Source organism: Leopardus geoffroyi, chromosome X (assembly GCF_018350155.1).
Source record: "Leopardus geoffroyi isolate Oge1 chromosome X, O.geoffroyi_Oge1_pat1.0, whole genome shotgun sequence".
Taxonomy (NCBI): Eukaryota; Metazoa; Chordata; class Mammalia; order Carnivora; family Felidae; genus Leopardus; species Leopardus geoffroyi.
Window position 1 is genome coordinate 31,757,850 of NC_059343.1, and position 19,046 is coordinate 31,776,895.

Genomic DNA, 19,046 nt, shown 5'->3' on the forward strand with positions numbered 1-19,046 from the left:
ATGTGCTTTGACAACATTTTTTTTACCTGTTCCACCATCATACATACTATATAATATTGCTATTACCTTTTCATTATTTTCTACCAGATTATAAACTGACAAAAGGGGCGTGTCTCTCTTATCTACATATTTATACCTTTCATAAATTATACTATCGAGCACCTAATAGCTTTTCAAGGAAGATTTTTCCATATTTTTATATTTAAAGTCTTTTTTAAGTTTTTATTTATTTATTTATTTTGAGAGTGAGAGAACACAAGTGGGGGAGGGGCAGAGAGAGAGGGAGAGAGAGAATCCCAAACAGGCTCTGCACTGTCAGTGCAGAACCCGATGCAAGGCTCAAACTCACGAACTGTGGAATCATGACCTGAGCCAAAATCCAGAGTTGGATGCTTAACTGACTGAGCCACTCAGGCTCCCCCCATATTTTTATAATTAAAGAGCTCCAAAAATTATAAAAGAACAGAAATGTATTTAAGATTTAAGAAAGATTTGTTCCTAGAGATATTATCAATAGATACAATATCACCTTTCTTTGTTTGAAATTTACCATTGTCTTTAATCAACACAGGATAATGAGCACTATGAATTTGCCCTTTCATTTCATTCATAATATTTGGTTTATTGCTTGCCTTTCAATAGAAATTCTGTTGGGGAACAACTGAGGTAGTACTAAGGAGAAAGGCTGGGGAGAGAAGCTTTGCTTTATACTTTGAGCTTTAATCATACACTTGCTTTAGGACCACTGAAATGCTTCTGATTCTCCATCTTCATTCCTTCATCTATGAAATGAATTTGACCTCTATGCACTCAAGATTGATTCACATTCCTTTCCCCTGCTCTTTCTCTCTTTCAATATCTTTCTCTTTGTGTGATTATTTTCCTTAATCTATAAATAGTCTCATATTTTTCCATTATAAAAGAAAACTAGGGGCGCCTGGGTGGCTCAGTTGGTTAAGCATCTGACTTCAGCTCAGATCATGATCTCACAGTTTGTGAGTTCAAGCCCCGCATCGGGCTCTGTGCTGACAGCTCAGAGTCTGGAGCCTGCTTCGGATTCTGTGTCTTCTTCTCTTTCTGTCCCTCCCCTGCTCTCTCTCTCTGTCTCTCAAAAATACATAATAAACATTACATTTTTTAAAAAAATAAAAGAAAACTTGTCTCTACACTATTTCTTCTTTAATTATTATCACCTTTTTTAAATTAATTTGTTTTTTTTTTTTTTTTTAGTTTTTAGTTTTAGTTTTTAGTTTTTAGGGTTTTTTTTAGTTTTTAGTTTTTTTAGTTTTAGTTTTAGTTTTTTAGGTTTTTTTTTAGTTTTTAGTTTCTCTTAAATTCCTGTTAGTTAACATATAGTGTAATGTTGGTTTCAGGAGTAGAATTCAGTGATTCATCACTTACATGCAACACCCAGTGCCCATCCCAACAGTTGCCCTCCTTAATGCCCATCACCCATCCAGCCCATCCCCCTGCTCACCTCCCCTCCAGCAACCCTCAGTGTGTTCTATGTATCAACTATTATCACCTTTATTGTCCATGATTACTAAACTTCTTAATTTATGGCAATCCATTTATAGCTCTTCTTTTGGGCTAAAACCTCTGCCACAGAGATCACACTTGACTTCTGGTCAAGGAAAATCAGTTATTTTACTGAGGTATCTGCCTCACAATTCCTGTAGTGTTTTGCAATGTCAGTCTGCCTTCTTAACACTCTTCACTGTTTATTTTATACCATTCTGTATTCCTCATTTCCCTGCCATTTCTTGATTTTGATTATTACTTATCTGGTTCTTTTATTCCTCTAACCTTCTGATGTCTCTTCAGGTTTACATCTTCCAAAGTATCCTTATGTCTTTACGACATCTCACTTGGCAGTTTCTTGGCTTCAAACTGCCATCTAGGTACAAATGCCAGCTTCACACTTTTCCTCAAGACGTGTGTTGTCTCAGCCCCTCATTCTCGACTGCTATACACCTGCACTTTGACAATCTGCTAACAACTCAAGCTCAATATATTCTTTTCATATATTTTCTTTGTTCTGTTTTTCATTACTGCTAGTAGTCACTTTTATGCCTTTTAAAAAAATCCTTTTAACTTATATTTCATCTTACTGCCCTAAGAGTAGTTTTCAGTAGGAGGTTGTGACTTCCTTAATATGAAAGAGAAAATTAAAAATCAGAGAACATAATTGAGATACAGGTACGATGCTGTGGAAAATAGTTCTGCAGTAAGGAAAACAACAGGTGTGGGACTTCCAGAATGGTAGAGCAAGGAGTTTCATAAATCAGTTTCTCCTTAAAAACAATAAAACACTGGCACAAGTTGTCAGAATGAAAATTTTCAGGCCTTGAAATTGAACAAAAGCTTAAAATAATCTGAGGAATATTTGCTCAAGAAAAACTTGTAATCTTGGTAAGAGCAGAGTGATTTGTGGTATTTTTATTTGGCCTCTTTCTATCCCCCTCTCCTCAGCTCCTCAATCTTGCAACCATAGTAGCTATGAAAACTTGCAGCCTTGCAAACAAAGGAAGAGGCAGACTGAGTATGGATCTCCTTATAATTCCCATCCTCAGGACATTGTCACAATTTGCCATTCCTTGCAGCCCCCTCTTTAGCAATTCCCCACTAGCGGAGTGTTGCCATTACCTGACTTGTCTCAAATCTTGCTCTGTTGGAAAGGCCCTATCTTCAGGATATTTGCCAAAAAAATATTCAGCAGTTATTATTTGACACTATAGTTGCCTGAGGCTGCAAAAACAGCTGTGCCCAGCAAGAGTTTGGCCAAAAACTTGAAAGGAAGATCTGAAGAGTGAGAGGTCCTTAGGGGATTTTAAAAGCTCTGAAGTATCGCTGGGGAACAAGCAGGCCACATGCATGGGTAGCATTGTGCAGTTGACCAGAGAAGTCCTGAGAGGGTGCCAGGTCTTTTGTCTCCACAGACATAGAGGCACTATGGGAGCTGGAAGTGAAGGCTGAGGCAGAGTTGTCAGATCCCTGAGTGCTGAAAATGTGCCATAACACATATGCAACGCTCCTCAACAAAGGGTAGACAATTTACATTCTCAGGCGTGTAAGGAAACCTGGGACAAACTATTGCTGGCCACTAAGCTAACTCAGCAGGGACTTAAGTGAACACACGCTCTAGTGAATGCAGAATATACAGGATTGGTCCAGAAAAGTCACTAAACCAGCAAAGAACAAACAAGAAAAAACAGCAACAAAAACAAACCATTGGGAATTAATGATCTGATTCCAAAAATGGCTCTATTGGCTTATCTAAAAGGCACATTTTTCCACAGCAAAAATTATGAGACAAAGAAACAGGAAAGTATGGCCCCTACACAGGAAAATAAGCAGTCACTAAAAGCTGTCTCAGTAGGGGCCCACATGTAGGACTACTAGACAAAGACTTTAAACAAGCCTTTGTAAATGTGTTCAATAAGCTAAAAGAACTATTTTCTGAGGAGTTAATGAAAAGTTCCAAAAAACAGATAATAGCAATAATATAGAGATTATTTTAAAACTCTGGACTTGAAAGTACAATAGAAAAGAGGAATCATTCACTCTAGGGACTCAGCATATTTTCTAATTTCATTGGGATTTCTTTTTTGGCACATTGGTTATTTAGGACTCTTTTTTAAAAATTATTTTTATTTTATTTTATTATTATTATTTTTGAGAGAAGAAGAGAGCATGAGCAGAGGGAGAGAGAGAGAATCCTAAGCAGGCTCCACACTCAGCACAGAGCCTGACAGGGGCTCGACCCCACGATCCTGGGATCATGACCAGGATGGTCATGAGTCAAGAGTCAGCTGCTCACCCAACTGAGCCACCCAAGCACCCCTATTTAAGGGTTTCCCAAATTTCTTTCCATTTTTTATTTCAAATTTAATTCAATTGTTCTCAAAAGAAAACGTACTAGATATAATTCCAGCCCTTTTAAATTTATTGAGGCTCCTTTTATATCCCAAGGCATGCTCTATCCTGGAGAATATTCCGTGGGTACTTGAGACATACTAAAGGGCATCCATGAAAATCCCACAACTAGCATCATACTTAATAGTAAAACAATGAACGATTTTCCCCTGTGGTCAAGAACAAGTCGAGGATTTCTACTCTTGCCATTTCTGTTTAACATTATACTGAAGATATTAGCCAGTGTAGTTAGTTTAGGAACAAGAGACCAAAGGCATTTACATTGTAAAGGAAGAAATCATACAATCTCTATAGATTTCATGATCTTATAAATAGAAAATTCTAAGGAATCCATGAAATATATTATCAAAACTAATAAATGAATTCAGAATATTTGTAGGATACAAGGTCAATATACAAAAATCAATCATTTGTAGCAATGAACAATTCAAAATGAAATTAATAATCAAATGATTGATTTTTGTCAAACTTGTTCCTAAGCATTTTTTTTGATGCAATTGCAAATGATTATTTGCATCAAAAATAAATAAATAAATAAAATGCTTAGGAACAAGTTTAACAAAAGAAGAGCAAGACTTGTCCATTGAAAACTGCAAAATATCATTGAAGGAAATTAAATTCCAAATACATAGAAAGACATTCCATGCTCACGGATCAGGAGGCTTAATATTGTTATGATGGCTTTGATATCCAAATTGATACATAGATTCAACACAATATCTATCAGAATCACAACTGACTTTTTTTTTTGCAGAATTTGACAAGATAATCGTAAAGCTTATATAGAAATGCAAGGGACACAGAACAGCCAAGGCAATCTTGTGAAATAAAAAGAAAAGTGGACAATTCATACTTCCTGATTTTAAAACTTATTGCAAACTCCTAACTACAAAACTATGATATTAAAGAAAATTTGGTACTGGCATGAGGTAGACATATAGATGAATGGAATGCAATAGAAGGTCTAGAAATAAACCCTTATAATAATGGTCAATCAGTCTTTAACAAGGATGCCAAGAGAATCATTGAGACAGAAAAGCCTTTTTTAAAAAATGGTACTGAGACGACTATATTGTCAAACACAAAAGGATGAACTTGGACCCCTAACTCATATCATATGCAGAAGTAAACTCCAAATGGATTGTAGACCCAAATTTAATAACTAAAACTATAAAAACAGAATAAAACATAAGAGTAAGTCATCAGGAATTTGGGTTAGGCAATTATTTTTTAGATATGACACTAAAAGCAGATGTGACAAAGCAATAAATATAAATAAACAAATTGAACTTCCAAGTTAAAATGTGCGTCAAAGGATACCTTGAAAGAAGTGAAAAAACAACCCACAGAATGAGAGAAAATGTCCATATGCCATATATTGGACTCTACAACAAAATGAGAAGTAACATTTCTTTTAAAATGTGCAAGGAGTTTAAATAGAGAGTTCCCAGTGAGCAATGAAGCATGTGAAAAGATGCTCAGTATAGTAGCCATTAGAGACATGCAAATCAAAATCACAATCAGATACCACTTCACACTTACGAGGACGGCTATAATCAGGATGGCAGATAGTAAAAACTTTGCGAGATGTAGAACACTAGGAACCATGATGCCTTGTTGGTGAAAAAGAAAAGGGTGCAGTCATTTTAGAAAAGTTTTGGAAAAAATGAACAAATCAGGAGACTATAGATGCTGGAGAGGATGTGGAGAAACGGGAACCCTCTTGCACTGTTGGTGGGAATGCAAACTGGTGCAGCCACTCTGGAAAACAGTGTGGAGGTCCTCAGAAAATTAAAAATAGACCTACCCTATGACCCAGCAGTAGCACTGCTAGGAATCTACCCAAGGGATACAGGAGTACTGATGCATAGGGGCACTTGTACCCCAGTGTTTATAGCAGCACTCTCAACAATAGCCAAATTATGGAAAGAGCCTAAATGTCCATCAACTGATGAATGGATAAAGACATTGTGGTTTATATACACAATGGAGTACTATGTGGCAATGAGAAAGAACGAAATCTGGCCCTTTGTAGCAACGTGGATGGAACTGGAGAGTGTGATGCTAAGTGAAATAAACCATACAGAGAAAGACAGATACCATATGTTTTCACTCTTATGTGGATCCTGAGAAACTTAACAGAAACCCATGGGGAAGGGGAAGAAAAAAAACAAAAAAGAGGTTAGAGTGGGAGAGAGCCAAAGCATAAGAGACTCTTCAAAACTGAGAACAAACTGAGGGTTGATGGGGGGTGGGTGGGAGGGGAGGGTGGGTGATGGGTATTGAGGAGGGCACCTTTTGGGATGAGCACTGGGTGTTGTATGGAAACCAATTTGACAATAAATGTCATATATTGAAAAAAAAATTATAAATAAATAAATAAATAAATAAATAAATAAATAAAAATAAATTAAAAAAAAAAAAAAAAAGAAAAAAGAAAAGTTTTGGAAAGCCGTAATTCCAAAGATTAAACACTGAGTTACCATACGCTCCAGCAGTTCCACTCCCAGTTAGATGTATGTCCATGACAAATGAAAACATCTGCGTCCACTTAACAGCTTGTACATGTTTTCATCACAGCATTGTTCATAATAGACAAAAGTGGAGGCAGCCTAAATTTCCATCAACTTATGCATGGGTACACAAAATGTGGCATATCACACAATTTAGTATCATTTGTCAGTGAAAGGAAATGATATACTGATACCTACCACAATATAGATGAACCTTGAAAACATGCTACGTGAAAAAAGCTTATCACAAAAGACCACATATTATTTCCTTTCTATGAATTGTTCAGAACAGGCAAATCTATAGACACAAAGTAGGTTAGTGTTTGCCTAGGCAATGGGGGGTAGTGAGATGTACCACTCAGTGATCTGAAAGTTGGATTAAACAGAGTTATGGTCAGAATGCTGTTTAAATAGTCTTTGTTTGCTGTATTAATATTGATGTAAAATTCATTGAAATGGTTCATCTTTTGTCCATCAAAATGCATAAGAAAATTATGCATGGCCTATAAAAGATATTCAGGTTGTCTAAGCATCAGTGGTAACATCAGTAGCAACAGAAAATAAGCATTGTCTTTTTTTTTCCTAAGAATCATTTTCTTTGTTCTCCTTTTTCATAAGCCTCTCCTTAGATTTTTTCTTTTACTTTATGTAGTATTTTTCTGGTTTGCTTTTTATTTAAAGGTGAACAGTTTTGGAGCACCTGGGTGTCTCAGTCGATTAAGTGTCTGACTCTTGATTTTGGCTCAGAGCTCCTCATTGGGCTCCCCACTAACAGTGTGGAGCCTGCTTCAGATTCTCTGCCTCCCTCTCTCTCTGCCCTAGCTCACTCCTTCTCTCTCTCTCTCTCAAAATAAGTAAATAAACTTAAAAATAAAATACTTAATAAAGGTGAACAGTTTTAATGGAAGTATTTACATTTTCAGTTTTTTCTATGTTTTAGTTGTACGAATTTCATGTAAATATTGACTTTATGTAATTCTTTGAACTCTCTTTTCTAGGTATCTTCAGATCTTCCAATGGTGTGGGGAAATCCAGTCATCACCATAGACCCTGATAGCACAATTCCATATATTCTACACGTTTTGCCTTGGAAACGTGGTATATTCAAAGGTAACAAAACCATTAGTAAAACATTATTAACCACTAGATTAGGACAGATATATGATGAAAACAATGAAAAAATATACTTTACATTTCCCGTTTCTAATAAGTGACCCAGATGGAAGTTTAGTTTTCCATTTCAGTCATTAGCTTTCTGAATAATCAGAGCTTTGGGACATGCATTTTACATCTAGTGCTATACTCTCTTGGCCATTTATTTGAATTTATTTATTGGACAAATTTCTAGAAGTAGATATATTTAGTTAAGGGTATTTAATTTTAAAATTGTGATAAAGGGCACCTGGGTGGCTTAGTCGGTTGAGCATCCAACTCTTGATTTCAGCTCAGGTCATGATCTCACAGTTTGTGAGTTCGTGCCCCACATCCAACTCCATGCTGAGCATGGAGCCTGCTTGGGATTCTCTCCCTCCCTCCCTCTCTCTTCCCCTTCCCCACTCGCATGTACTCTCGCCCTGTCTCCCTCAAAATAAATAAATAAACATTTAAAAATAAATAAATAAATAAATATGGGACGCCTGGGTGGTTCAGTCAGTTGAGCGTCGGACTTCGGCTCAGGTCTCAGTCTGTGGGTTCAGTCTGGGACATCGCAATGTCCCAGTCTGTGAGTTCAAGGCCCGCATCTGGCTCTATTCTGACAGCTCAGAGCCTGGAGCCTGCTTTGGATTCTGTGTCTCCCTCTCTCTCTGCCCCTCCCCCGCTCAAGCTGTATCTCTCTCTGTCAAAAAGAAATAAACATTAAAAATTAATTAATTAATTAATTAAATAAAATGTGATAAATACTTTTAAATATGTCTACTACTTTATGAACCAGTCAACATCTTACGAGAATGTCTGTTTATAGGAATAGGTCTTATAAAAACAAGCATAGGCACTTAATTGATATATGAAAAAATAGGTTAAAGTCTTTGGTGTGTGAAGTTTTCTCCCTTTGTCTCTAATAAAGCATTCATTCATGCAAATTATCCCAATGATCCCTGAACAGAATTGGTTGCATGGGAATGGTGGTGAAGGGTATTCCTATAAGCTTTTGAAGGGAGGAGGGTGCGTGAGAAGCATAGAATAAAAAAAAAAAAAAGTAGAAGAGTAATAGGGAAGACCTGAAAGACTGTAATTCATTTTTTTATGTTTATTTATTTTTGAGAGAGAGAGAGAAAGAGAGGGAAGGGAAGGGGCTGAGAGAAAGAGGGAAACACAGAATATGAAGCAGGCTCCAGGCTCCACGCTGTCAGCACAGAGTCGTGATGCAGGGTTCAAACTCATGAACCGCAAAATCATGATCTCAGCTGAAGTCACATGCTTAACTGACTGAGCCACCCAGGTGCCCCAGGACTGTAATTCATTAAGGGAATAAGTTGTTCTATTTGGGAGGGATTTAAATGTCCCACAGCTGTTGGATCCTGCCAAGGAAATCATTATAGCGTAGGTAAATGGATATACTTTAGAAATATAGTAAGTATACACCTAGTAGCAAACCTGTGCTCCTTGGAAGAACTAGTGTCTCATCCCTGCTCCCCTCAGCAAAGAATGTTTTAGGAAAGGGTCTACACCTAGTATGCTGATGCTATTAATAAGGAGAAGGGAAACTTCAGAATGGCAAACATACTGATCCAGTCAATACCACTGTCATAGGATGTGCTGTAAAGCAAGAGTCAGCATGCACACACCTGCCCCCCACCCCCTGTCTGCTTCTAGTTGCCTTCACCTCCCATGTCACCACAGTCATAGTTATTATCATCTTCTGAAATCTTCCCATCACTTTTCACACGTTTGGCTTTACAAAGCCAATTAATAATTCTCTGTATGATAGATTTTAGGCTATTGTGAATCTCTTCCTAGCTTTACAATAAAGTATCATATTTTGTCATTTTTTTATGTAATTCACAAGATTTGAGTCAATTTTAAGAAATCTAAATTTCCATTCTTATTTTGATCATCAAATGACAGCTCTCTTACTGGTGGATTTCACTTAGTTTTAGAAAGTTAACTAGTCTTTGTAAAGGGCAGCGAATCATTCAGATTTGCCATTATTAGTTTTGATAAACATATTAAATCTCATTTCCTGTTCTACAAAAGGCAGAGAGTTCTGCAGTGTATGAGAAAGTACATATGAGGAACCTCACACTCAGCATTGTTGTATTAGAAATGTTTATCACTCCCTTAAACAGAACAAAGCCCCTCTTCTATGAATCAGACTCTTAAAGTTATGGAAATGGAGCTCCAAATCACTAAGTAATCATATTTAATATGTCTTTCCTTTGGATAGTCATTTTTTGTTCATCTTGGCAGCCTTTCTGAGACCATAAAATTTCCATACATATTTTAACTGAACAGATCAGGACTCATTTAACATGCTGGTTTGAAGGAATTTGGGGAAGTTAAAGGCAACTCAGGGTACAACGTTCAGTGAGGATGAATTAGTAAATGTTGCTGGCTACACAAGATATTTTGCCAGCTTCATAATTTTGAAAAATATTTGCAAGACACTATCATGATTGCTCTTTGCAGGGCGGTCCCTTAGGGTTGAATCAATGTTGACATTATGATTGAAAGAAGCAAAGCCGGTAAAGAAGGGTTAGCCCATTTTTGTTGATATTATTGTTAGAAAAGTTCTCCGGCATTTGAAACAGTGGAAATTGCTTCTGAACAACCGTTAATCTGATGCAATATAAAAAAAAAAAAAACTAGACTATAAAATTTTCATACATATATGAAAATATTCCTATTTGTGCTGATTAAAGAAATGTATCCATGTGCATATAAGTATCAGTGGTCTTAAAAAAAAAAAAAAAAAAAAAAAAAAAACAGGGGCACCCGGGTGGCTCAGTCGGTTAGGCGTCCGACTTCGGCTCAGGTCATGATCTCGTGGTTTGTGAGTTCAAGCCCCGTGTCGGGCTCTGTGCTGACAGCTCAGAACCTGGAGCCTGTTTCAGATTCTGTGTCTCCCTCTCTCTCTGACCCTCCCCCATTCATGCTCTGTCTCTCTCTGTCTCAAAAATAAATAAATGTTAAAAAAAAAAATTAAAAAAAAAAAAACAACCCTATGCTCATTTTCAGTTCTGGTCTTAATTATATAGCAATTATTTACAAAAGGCCTATAATTTGGGAAGCCTTGGTAACTCTAGTAGTTGTGAACAAAGCGGACATTCAACCAATTATGCACTGTTTGTTAAAATATTATAACAGATGCTTTTCCTCATATGTTGACAAATACTCAATTGTTTGAGCTCCACTGTAGTAAAACCCTTGCCACTAGAGCCGCCAGAACTCCTCCCTCAGGCTCCCCAGGACTTCCCAACAAGCCAATGGCAATTAAAGGGTTAACACATGACTCATCAGGGTGCCCCAGGACTTTGATCCCACGTCCTTTCTGATTGGTCAGATTAGAATATAGGTTTGTTAATTATTTCGAGTATTAGACATGGATACATAGATTAGTATCGTGGCTCCTGCCTCCTAGGAATTCGTATCTGGTGGTGGAAATATGTATCTATAAATCATCTCAGTACAAGGTACACTCTGATATACCAAAAGTTTAAACATGGCATTGGGGAGCATGGTAGCAGGAAATATCAACCCTAACAGTGGGGGTGTGAGAGATCTTTTTAGGGGATAATGGGTTTGATTTGGATCTCAAAGGATAAGCTGGGACTTATTAGCCAATATGGTGGGTAGGGCATTACAGCAGAGGAAACAACCTTATTGAAAACATAGAGAAGGTACTTCATGTCAATAATGAGTAGAAGGGTGTATCTGCAGTGTGTGTTTATGATAGGAAATGCAGGCTGACTACAGTTAGAAATACAGGCAGACTTTGATGGGCAGAGTTTTGTTTTATTTCTTACTGCAGTGGGAGCCGTTGAGGATTTCTGAAGGGCATGAGTCAACAGAGTGTTAAAAAGAAAAATCTAGAGGTAAAATATAAAACAGATGGGAGGGGCAAAAGAGAGCAGTTAGGTCTGAGAGATCCTTTAGGAGCCTTTAGTGATATTCTAGTTGATTAGTTCTCAGTATTTGTGCTTCTTGAGAAAAGAGTTTAATGGCAAGTAGTTTAGATGAGAGTTGATTACAGGAAGCACTCTGAAAGAATGGGAAGGTAAGATGCTGAAGGGACAAAGTCAATAAAAGTAAGCTAGATTAGAGACTACTGCTGAGACCTGGGGAAGCTCCCTGGGAACCTTGGGAGAGAATTGTCACACCAAAGGGCAAGGAAATTGTGGTAATCATCCCTTTACTCTAATCCATCATTGGCTAAAGTTTGCTCTTAGGGCAAATTCCCATGGCAGTGACTCAATCCCCACTGGAAAAGTCATAGGAAACCAGTGCTGTATATGAGAACTGTCTGCAGAGGAGATTTTTGTTGGGCACTGAGAGTATACCACTAAAGTGGGGATCATGTCTTATTGATTGGTAGGTAGAAATTTTGAAAAATGGATGGATTTGGAATTTTCACAGTAGCCTACAGTGAGCTACAGTCATGTTTTCAAGTGTGTGATGTGGAGAATTGAATTTGAATGCCTCTCTGGCAATGGAACAAAAAGTGCAGATTTATCATTTTAAGTGAAAGTTAAGGGCTGACTGACTAGACCAATGATAGTGGATTAAAAAAACAGAGGGGCACTTTTCAGAGAAATAAAAATGGGAAATGATGCTATAACATCTTTGGCTTCCAGAGATTCAAACTCTGAGATGAGAGATTGGCAGGACATTTCTTAGGGTATATATTATGATCAACCCTTGGGAAAGGAAAGGTAAGAAGGTATATTGACCAGGGGGAGAAAGAGGTTGGGCTTCTTGACAGGCCCATTGAAGGCTTTTAGTCAACTCACTTGGGGCCTTTTAAGCTAGGATGGCCCTTTGGAGTCGTCCCAAGTTAGGGGAAGGAGACTTTATGCTGCTGTGTTGATTGGTCATTAAAAGTAGACTACATGTGGAAGGAGATTTGACCTTGGATGAGGCATTTTTTTTTTTCAAGTCAAGGCAATGCCCAAAGAGGACTGGCCTGATTTTCATACTCCAGTTTCATTCCCTGTAGCTACAGAAGTTCGTCCTTCATTCCTGTCAAGGAATGTGGTTGATGCAATACAGTGTCCACCACAGCTGCATGTGATGAACATTGGATATGGAGAGATGAAGGAGAAAGGAGAGTCGAATGTGCTTCTGAGAGTAAGCAACACTAAGGAAGGTGATATAATTAACTGTGAGATATGTCAACTATACTTCCTTTTAAAAATAGTTTCTTAGGGGCACCTGGGTGGCTCAATCAGTTAAGTGTCCGACCCTTGGTTTCAGCTCAGGTCATGATCTCATGGTTTCTTGAGTTTGAGCCCCACATTGGGCTGAGAGCTAACAGTGCAGAGCCTGCTTGGGATTCTCTCTCTCTCCCTGTCCCTCCCTGGCCCTCTCGCTCTCTCTCTCACTCTCTCTCTCTCTCAAAATAAATGAATAAACTTAAGAGAAAAAAACAGAAATGTTATAGAATGTTTATTGTTATTACTGAGATATTAAATTAATTTGATAAAATCTCAGGTATTTTCAATTATAAGATTTTATTTTTTGGAAGTTATGAATATAGAACCACAATTTAACAGGTCACTAAGAACATTGATTCTTACTATTCAGAAGTATAATTAAAACTAATGAAATCTCCTGGTTAATTTTGGGGGAAAACTGGTTTTCCCTGCATCCAGCACTGCATTGGGCTCTGTCCTAACATTGTGGAGCCAGTTTGGGATTCTCTGTCTCTGTCACTGTCTCTTTCTCACTCTGTCTCTGCCCTTCCCTCACTCATGTGCGCATACTCTCTCTCTCAAAAATAAATAAACATTAAAAATATTTTTAAAAAGGATGAATATCCAAAATATATAAAGAACTTATAATAGCCAACACCCAAAAAGTAAATAATCCAATTAAAACTAGGCAGAAGACATGAACAGCCATTTCTCCAAAGAAGACACCCAGATGGCCAACAGACACATGAAAAGATGCTCACCCTCATTCATTATCAGGGAAATGCAAAGCAAAACTACAGTGAGATATCACCTCACACCTGTCAGAATGGCTAAAATCAAAAACACAAGGAACAACAAGTTTGGAGAGGATGTGGAGAAAAGGAATACTTGTATGCTGTCGGTGGGAATGCAAACTGGTGCAGCCACTGTGGAAAACTGAAAGGAGGTTCCTCAAAAAGTTAAAAATAGATCTACCCTATGATCCAGTACTGGCACTACTGGGTTTTTACCCACCAAATAGAAAAACATTAATTCAAAGGGACACATGCGCTCTTATGTTTATAGCAGCATTGTTGACAATAGGCAATTATGGAAAGCAGCTTAAGTGTCCATCAACAGTTGAATGGATAAAGAAGTGGTATAAAGAAAGAATGAAATGTAACCATTTACAATGATAGGGATGGAGGTAGAGAGTATAATGCTAAGTGAAATAAGTCAGAGAAAGATACCATATGATTTAAGTATGTGGAATTTAAGAAACAAAACAAATGAAGGGTACCTGGGTGGCTCAGTCGGTTGAGTGTCTGAATCTTGGATTCAGTTCACGTCATGATCTCATGCTTCATGAGTTGGAGCCTTGCATCAGGCTCCAAGCTGACAGTGCAGAGCCTGCTGGAGATTCTCTCTCTTTCCCTCTTCTCTGCCTCTTCCCTGTTCATTCTCTCTCTCTCTCTCTCTCTCTCTCTCTCTCTCTCTCTCTCTTTCTCTCTCTCTCTCAAAAATAAATAAATAAACTTTAAAAAAGGAACCACGCAAAGGGGGAAAGAAAGCAAACCGAGAAACGGTTTCTTTTTAAAAAAATTTTTTTATTTATTTTTCAGAGAGAGAGCATGAGCAGGGGAGGGACAGAGAGACAGGGGTACAAAGAATTCAAATCAGGCTCTGTGCTGTCAGCAGGGCTCAAACTCACAAGCCACAAGATCATGACCTAAGCCAAAGTCAGATGCTTAACTGACTGAGCTACCTGGGTGCCCCAAGAAACAGACTCTTAACTACAGAGAATAAAGCGATAGTTATCAGAAAGGAGGTGGGTGGGGAAATAGGTGAAATAGGTGAAGGGAATTAAGAGTACATTTATCTTGATGAGCACTGAGTAATCTATAGAATTGTTGAATCACTATATTGTACACCTGAAACTAATACAACAGTGTATGTTAACTGTACTGGAATTAAAATTAAAACTTAATATGAAAAACTGACAAAAAATTTTTAAAAATCATTAAAAATTAAATTTAAAAATTAAAAAGAAGTAATCAGTAGGATCGATTTATTAGAGAAGGAAACCCCAGTTTTGTTTATTTGAAAATTATCTTTTTATGTCAACAAATTTCAGAAAAATGGGAAAATATTCAGTCAGTCAACCTAGATATGAAAACACATGACCTTAGGAGCGCCTGGGTGGCTCAGTCAGTTAACTGTCTGACTCTTGATTTTGGCCCAGGTCATGATCTCACAGTTTATGGGTTTGAGCCCCATGTTGGGCTCCGAGCTCACAGGATGGAGCCTGCTTGGGATTCTCTCTCTCTCCCTCTGTCTGCCCCTTTCCTTCTCTTGCACTCTCTTTCTCTGTCTCAAAATAAAGAAATAAACTTTAAAAGGAAAAAAAAAAAAAGAAAACACGTGATCTTAAAGGAAAATAGAGACAGACAAAACCAAGCAAACAAAAAAATACTGTGTATGAAGGCATGGTAGAAATCCTGTGTTAATGACTAAATGCATTAAAACATGATGGCTTAATTCTCTTCTTCATAACTAGATAGTGACCTAGAATGCAAAAAGCATATATTACTGTCCATTATTACAGGATTAGTATGTAGCAAAATATAGAGATGTAGTAATAACCTGTTGCATGTTCATAGTATGGAAATACACAACTAAATTTCCATTTGTCTCAGATAGAAGTTTGAGCTTTTATACAAGACTAATGTTTAGGTGAAAATGATTAAGCTTAAAAGCAAATGACTGGGCTTTAGTGGTTAGCATATACTTTAGTAACAATAATCCTTAAATTTATTTTGATTGCAATAACAATGTGTTTCATGAATATGATTTAGAGATAGCTATAATCATACATGTTGGCAATATAGAGCAAGTCCTAACATTGCACTAAGAAAATGAACTTGAACGTGTAAAAATTAAGTTTGTATAAGTTTATATAACCTACATATCACTTTTTCTAATAATTTTCTCCAGTTCTTTAATAATCTACATAGAGCACATATGTCTCTGGAATAACTGTTCTTAGGTTCTTATGAGGCTGCCACATGGATCAGCTTACTGCCCTCCAGCTTGTGAATATCAGCATTATAATATAACTTTAGAAAGCAAATTTTAATAACAAGCAAGAGACGTTTTCAACTTGTAGGGATACCTCTTGATTCCCTTTCTCTGATGAGAGATGAAGGGCTAAGAAGCTAAATAATTAATTTGGGGCCTGGAAGTCCAAAAATATAATGTGAAATCTGGACCCCAGCCATGTAAATGTGGCCTTTTTAGCTCAGGGTTTTGTTCCCTGATTCTCAATTATGACCCCAAGATCCAAAACTCCAGACCACCACAGACTAGCCCATATTCCACAACAAATGCCATTTCCAGTGATGGCCCAAAACAGGGGATCCCTGTTCCTAGCTTGTGTGTGCATTTAACTTAAAATTTTCAGTTGAGAGAGGATTCTCTGAACATCTCTTCCAACGTAGTGTAGAAAAGACAATCTCTAAATTTTTTAAAACAACTTTTATCTAATTGTTAATTAGTATAATAATTTTATTAATCTGGGTCTAAGACTTGATAATTAACCCTTATGAACTCTTACTTTTTCATCGCCAAGGAAAAAGTCTTTATAAATTCTTAACAATCGTTAATGACATTTACTTGTGACTAAAGAAGGGGTGGGATGAACTTGAGTAGTTGAGTATCTTACCTTTGTCCACAGAATTGACAGACCTACAAAAGAGAAAGGCAATAACAAGGATCATTTAATGAATTATAAGTCATTTAATTGTATGAGCAAAAATTAAGCTGAAATAATTTAATGTATTAATCATGGCATGTTGGCCTAAAATAATCTCTAAACAGCAAGAATATTTTTGAAAGTGTATTTATTTTGAGAGAGAGAGAAAGCACAAGTGGGGGAGGAGCACAGAGAGAGGGAGAGAGAGAGAGTCCCAAGTAGGCTCCACCCTGTTAGTGCAGAGCCTGATGCGAGGCTTGAAACCATGAACCGTGAGATCATGGCCTGAGCTGAAGTCAGATGCTTAACCAAGCAAGCCACCCAGGTGCCCCAACAAGAATATTTTTATACCTAAAGCTAATGCAATGTTATATATCTATTATATCTTCAGTAAAAATATTTTAAAGATTAAAGAATATTTTCATATAGCATTTACTCACACTACCAAATGTTTAGATGGTATAGAACACTCTATGAGCACATTTCAGTGCACTCACCAAGATGTGTTGTTTATTCCACATTACAAAACTAAATATTGAGAATCCACATTTAAAGTGGTTTCCAGTCATATTAGTAAATTTAGTCTCTACCCTGAACATGCATGATAGTATAGTCTGAAATTCTTTTTTATTATCCATGACCCTTGATAATATGGTAGCTCCAGAAAGTAGGTAGCAATGATCCATTTTGATGTAGCAGACAATTCCTTTGTATTTTTTCAGTAGGAGCTTCAAGTGCTCTTTTACTTGCTGAAAAGTGATTGTATTCATTCAGTTCAACACAATTGCAAATTACAGCTAAGATTCATTTCTGCAAATTTGCAGTTCGGAATTTCTTACACTAGAATGAAATCTGTTATGACACTGGCACAAGAAAGCCCCGTCCAAACAATTGGAAACAAGCTTTTAGTCAGCTTTGCTAAAGACTTTACAAAATTTTTGCCATAAACTTCTGTTTAGTGTCAAAACAAAACGTTTAATGTGTGCACAATAAAGTTCCTATGTTAGGCCTATGTTTGAACAAGATAGAAGTCATCTTTATATTTAGCATTCCACTAGTCTCTGAAATTATACTCTGTTTCGAAAGGTGTATATTACCAGTTACCATCTTTAACATACAAATTAAGTTCAAAATCTGATTTCTAATACTGTATGTGATAAGAAGCACTGCTTGTCACATGTGTCTTCTGAGTGTGATGCTGAGCAAAAGTAGTGTTACTTAAATTGTCATTTTTCATTTAAAGCTTAGGCAGTATATTCATGCTAACCACCACATTGCGGTGGCAAAATTGCATATCTTTTGCTATTTTACTGTTTCCTATTTTGTTCCTACTTACTACTGTATTCCTATTTTTCTATTTCTTATTTTACTGTGTTGCAAAGGAATACATTCAGAAGTCAAACATGACTTCAGCCTCCGATTATATCATTCTCTGGTTGTGTGACCTTGACCTCACTGAATGTCACTTCTCATACGTGTAAAATATTGATAGTGTTTAATCTTTCAGGGTGGTTATGGGCATTAAGTGAGAATATATGAAAAGTGCTCATTGAGTAGGTGCTCAGTTAATGTTTAGCACACTTATTTAATACACTAACTCCCATTTTTAAAATTTCCTAATACGATAGGGATTTACAGGAGGATTTATAGCTCCTATTATCCCCAGTCTTCTTAGTCTGTCTCAATGAAAATGACAGAAACTTGACTGAAACTGAATTTGGATTTTACTGGCTTGTTGCCATCAGCAATATGGCCTGCCACGTAGTCGTATGGGCTTGAAGAACAGTCAGATTCCACTGGTCTTCAAAACAAATGTCGATTGTATAAAGCATTTTCTTGCTTTCTCAGGTGAAGGAAATGTTTTGCAAAAGCAGATCCTTGAGGCTTTGTGGAGAGAATGAGTTGGGTTTGCTTGGATCCTCTCCTGCTCTCTTGGCCTCTCCTCTTTGCTTTGACCATCTCCACTTCCCCATGCAGCCTGTGGTCTGATGTTTCATGACAGCTGTAGCCATCTGTGTGGTATTACCCTTCAGGGCTTGGGAGCACTCAACTGTGTCTTCCTGCTCCCGTCCCCCAGATCAAATTCTAGTCTCAAGCCCCACTCGGGTTATTGGTTACAGACAAATTCACTCATGGTGCTAGATCAGTGAGTGATGTATGCTCTGTTTTCTGCCTTTATGCTAGATAATTTGTCCTTTGACCTCTAGACCAACATCTGGCATCCAGTAGCAGGTATCTGGTCACTATTGAATGTAAGAAGCAATACATTTCAAACATAAAATTGTTTCTAATATACTTTAGAAATTACTTGGTAGTGCAACAGAAGTGCAGTTAAAATATGAGAACAAAAATTTATAAACTTGGAGAAAAACATAAATTCGATAACTGCATCTACTCTATTAAGCAAAAGGAAGATACTCTTGCATCTCCAGTGTTTGTCACGAGGCCTCCATTTATTTGGCCCAACACTCACTTGTAATTCTTGATTATTTATTAGAAATAGTTTTTCCTGGGAGT

At 37.1% G+C, this 19,046-nt stretch overlaps 1 protein-coding gene across 1 annotated transcript in view; it reads left to right on the top strand.

Annotated features, from left to right (window-relative positions):
- The window catches only part of CFAP47 (cilia and flagella associated protein 47), a 553,185-nt gene that overhangs the window by 351,695 nt on the left and 182,444 nt on the right, over window positions 1-19,046 (top strand). Inside the window, exon 49 of the mRNA XM_045471009.1 lies at window positions 7,448-7,559. Coding sequence (XP_045326965.1) covers window positions 7,448-7,559 — 112 coding nt within the window. The remainder of the gene's footprint in view (window positions 1-7,447; window positions 7,560-19,046) is intronic.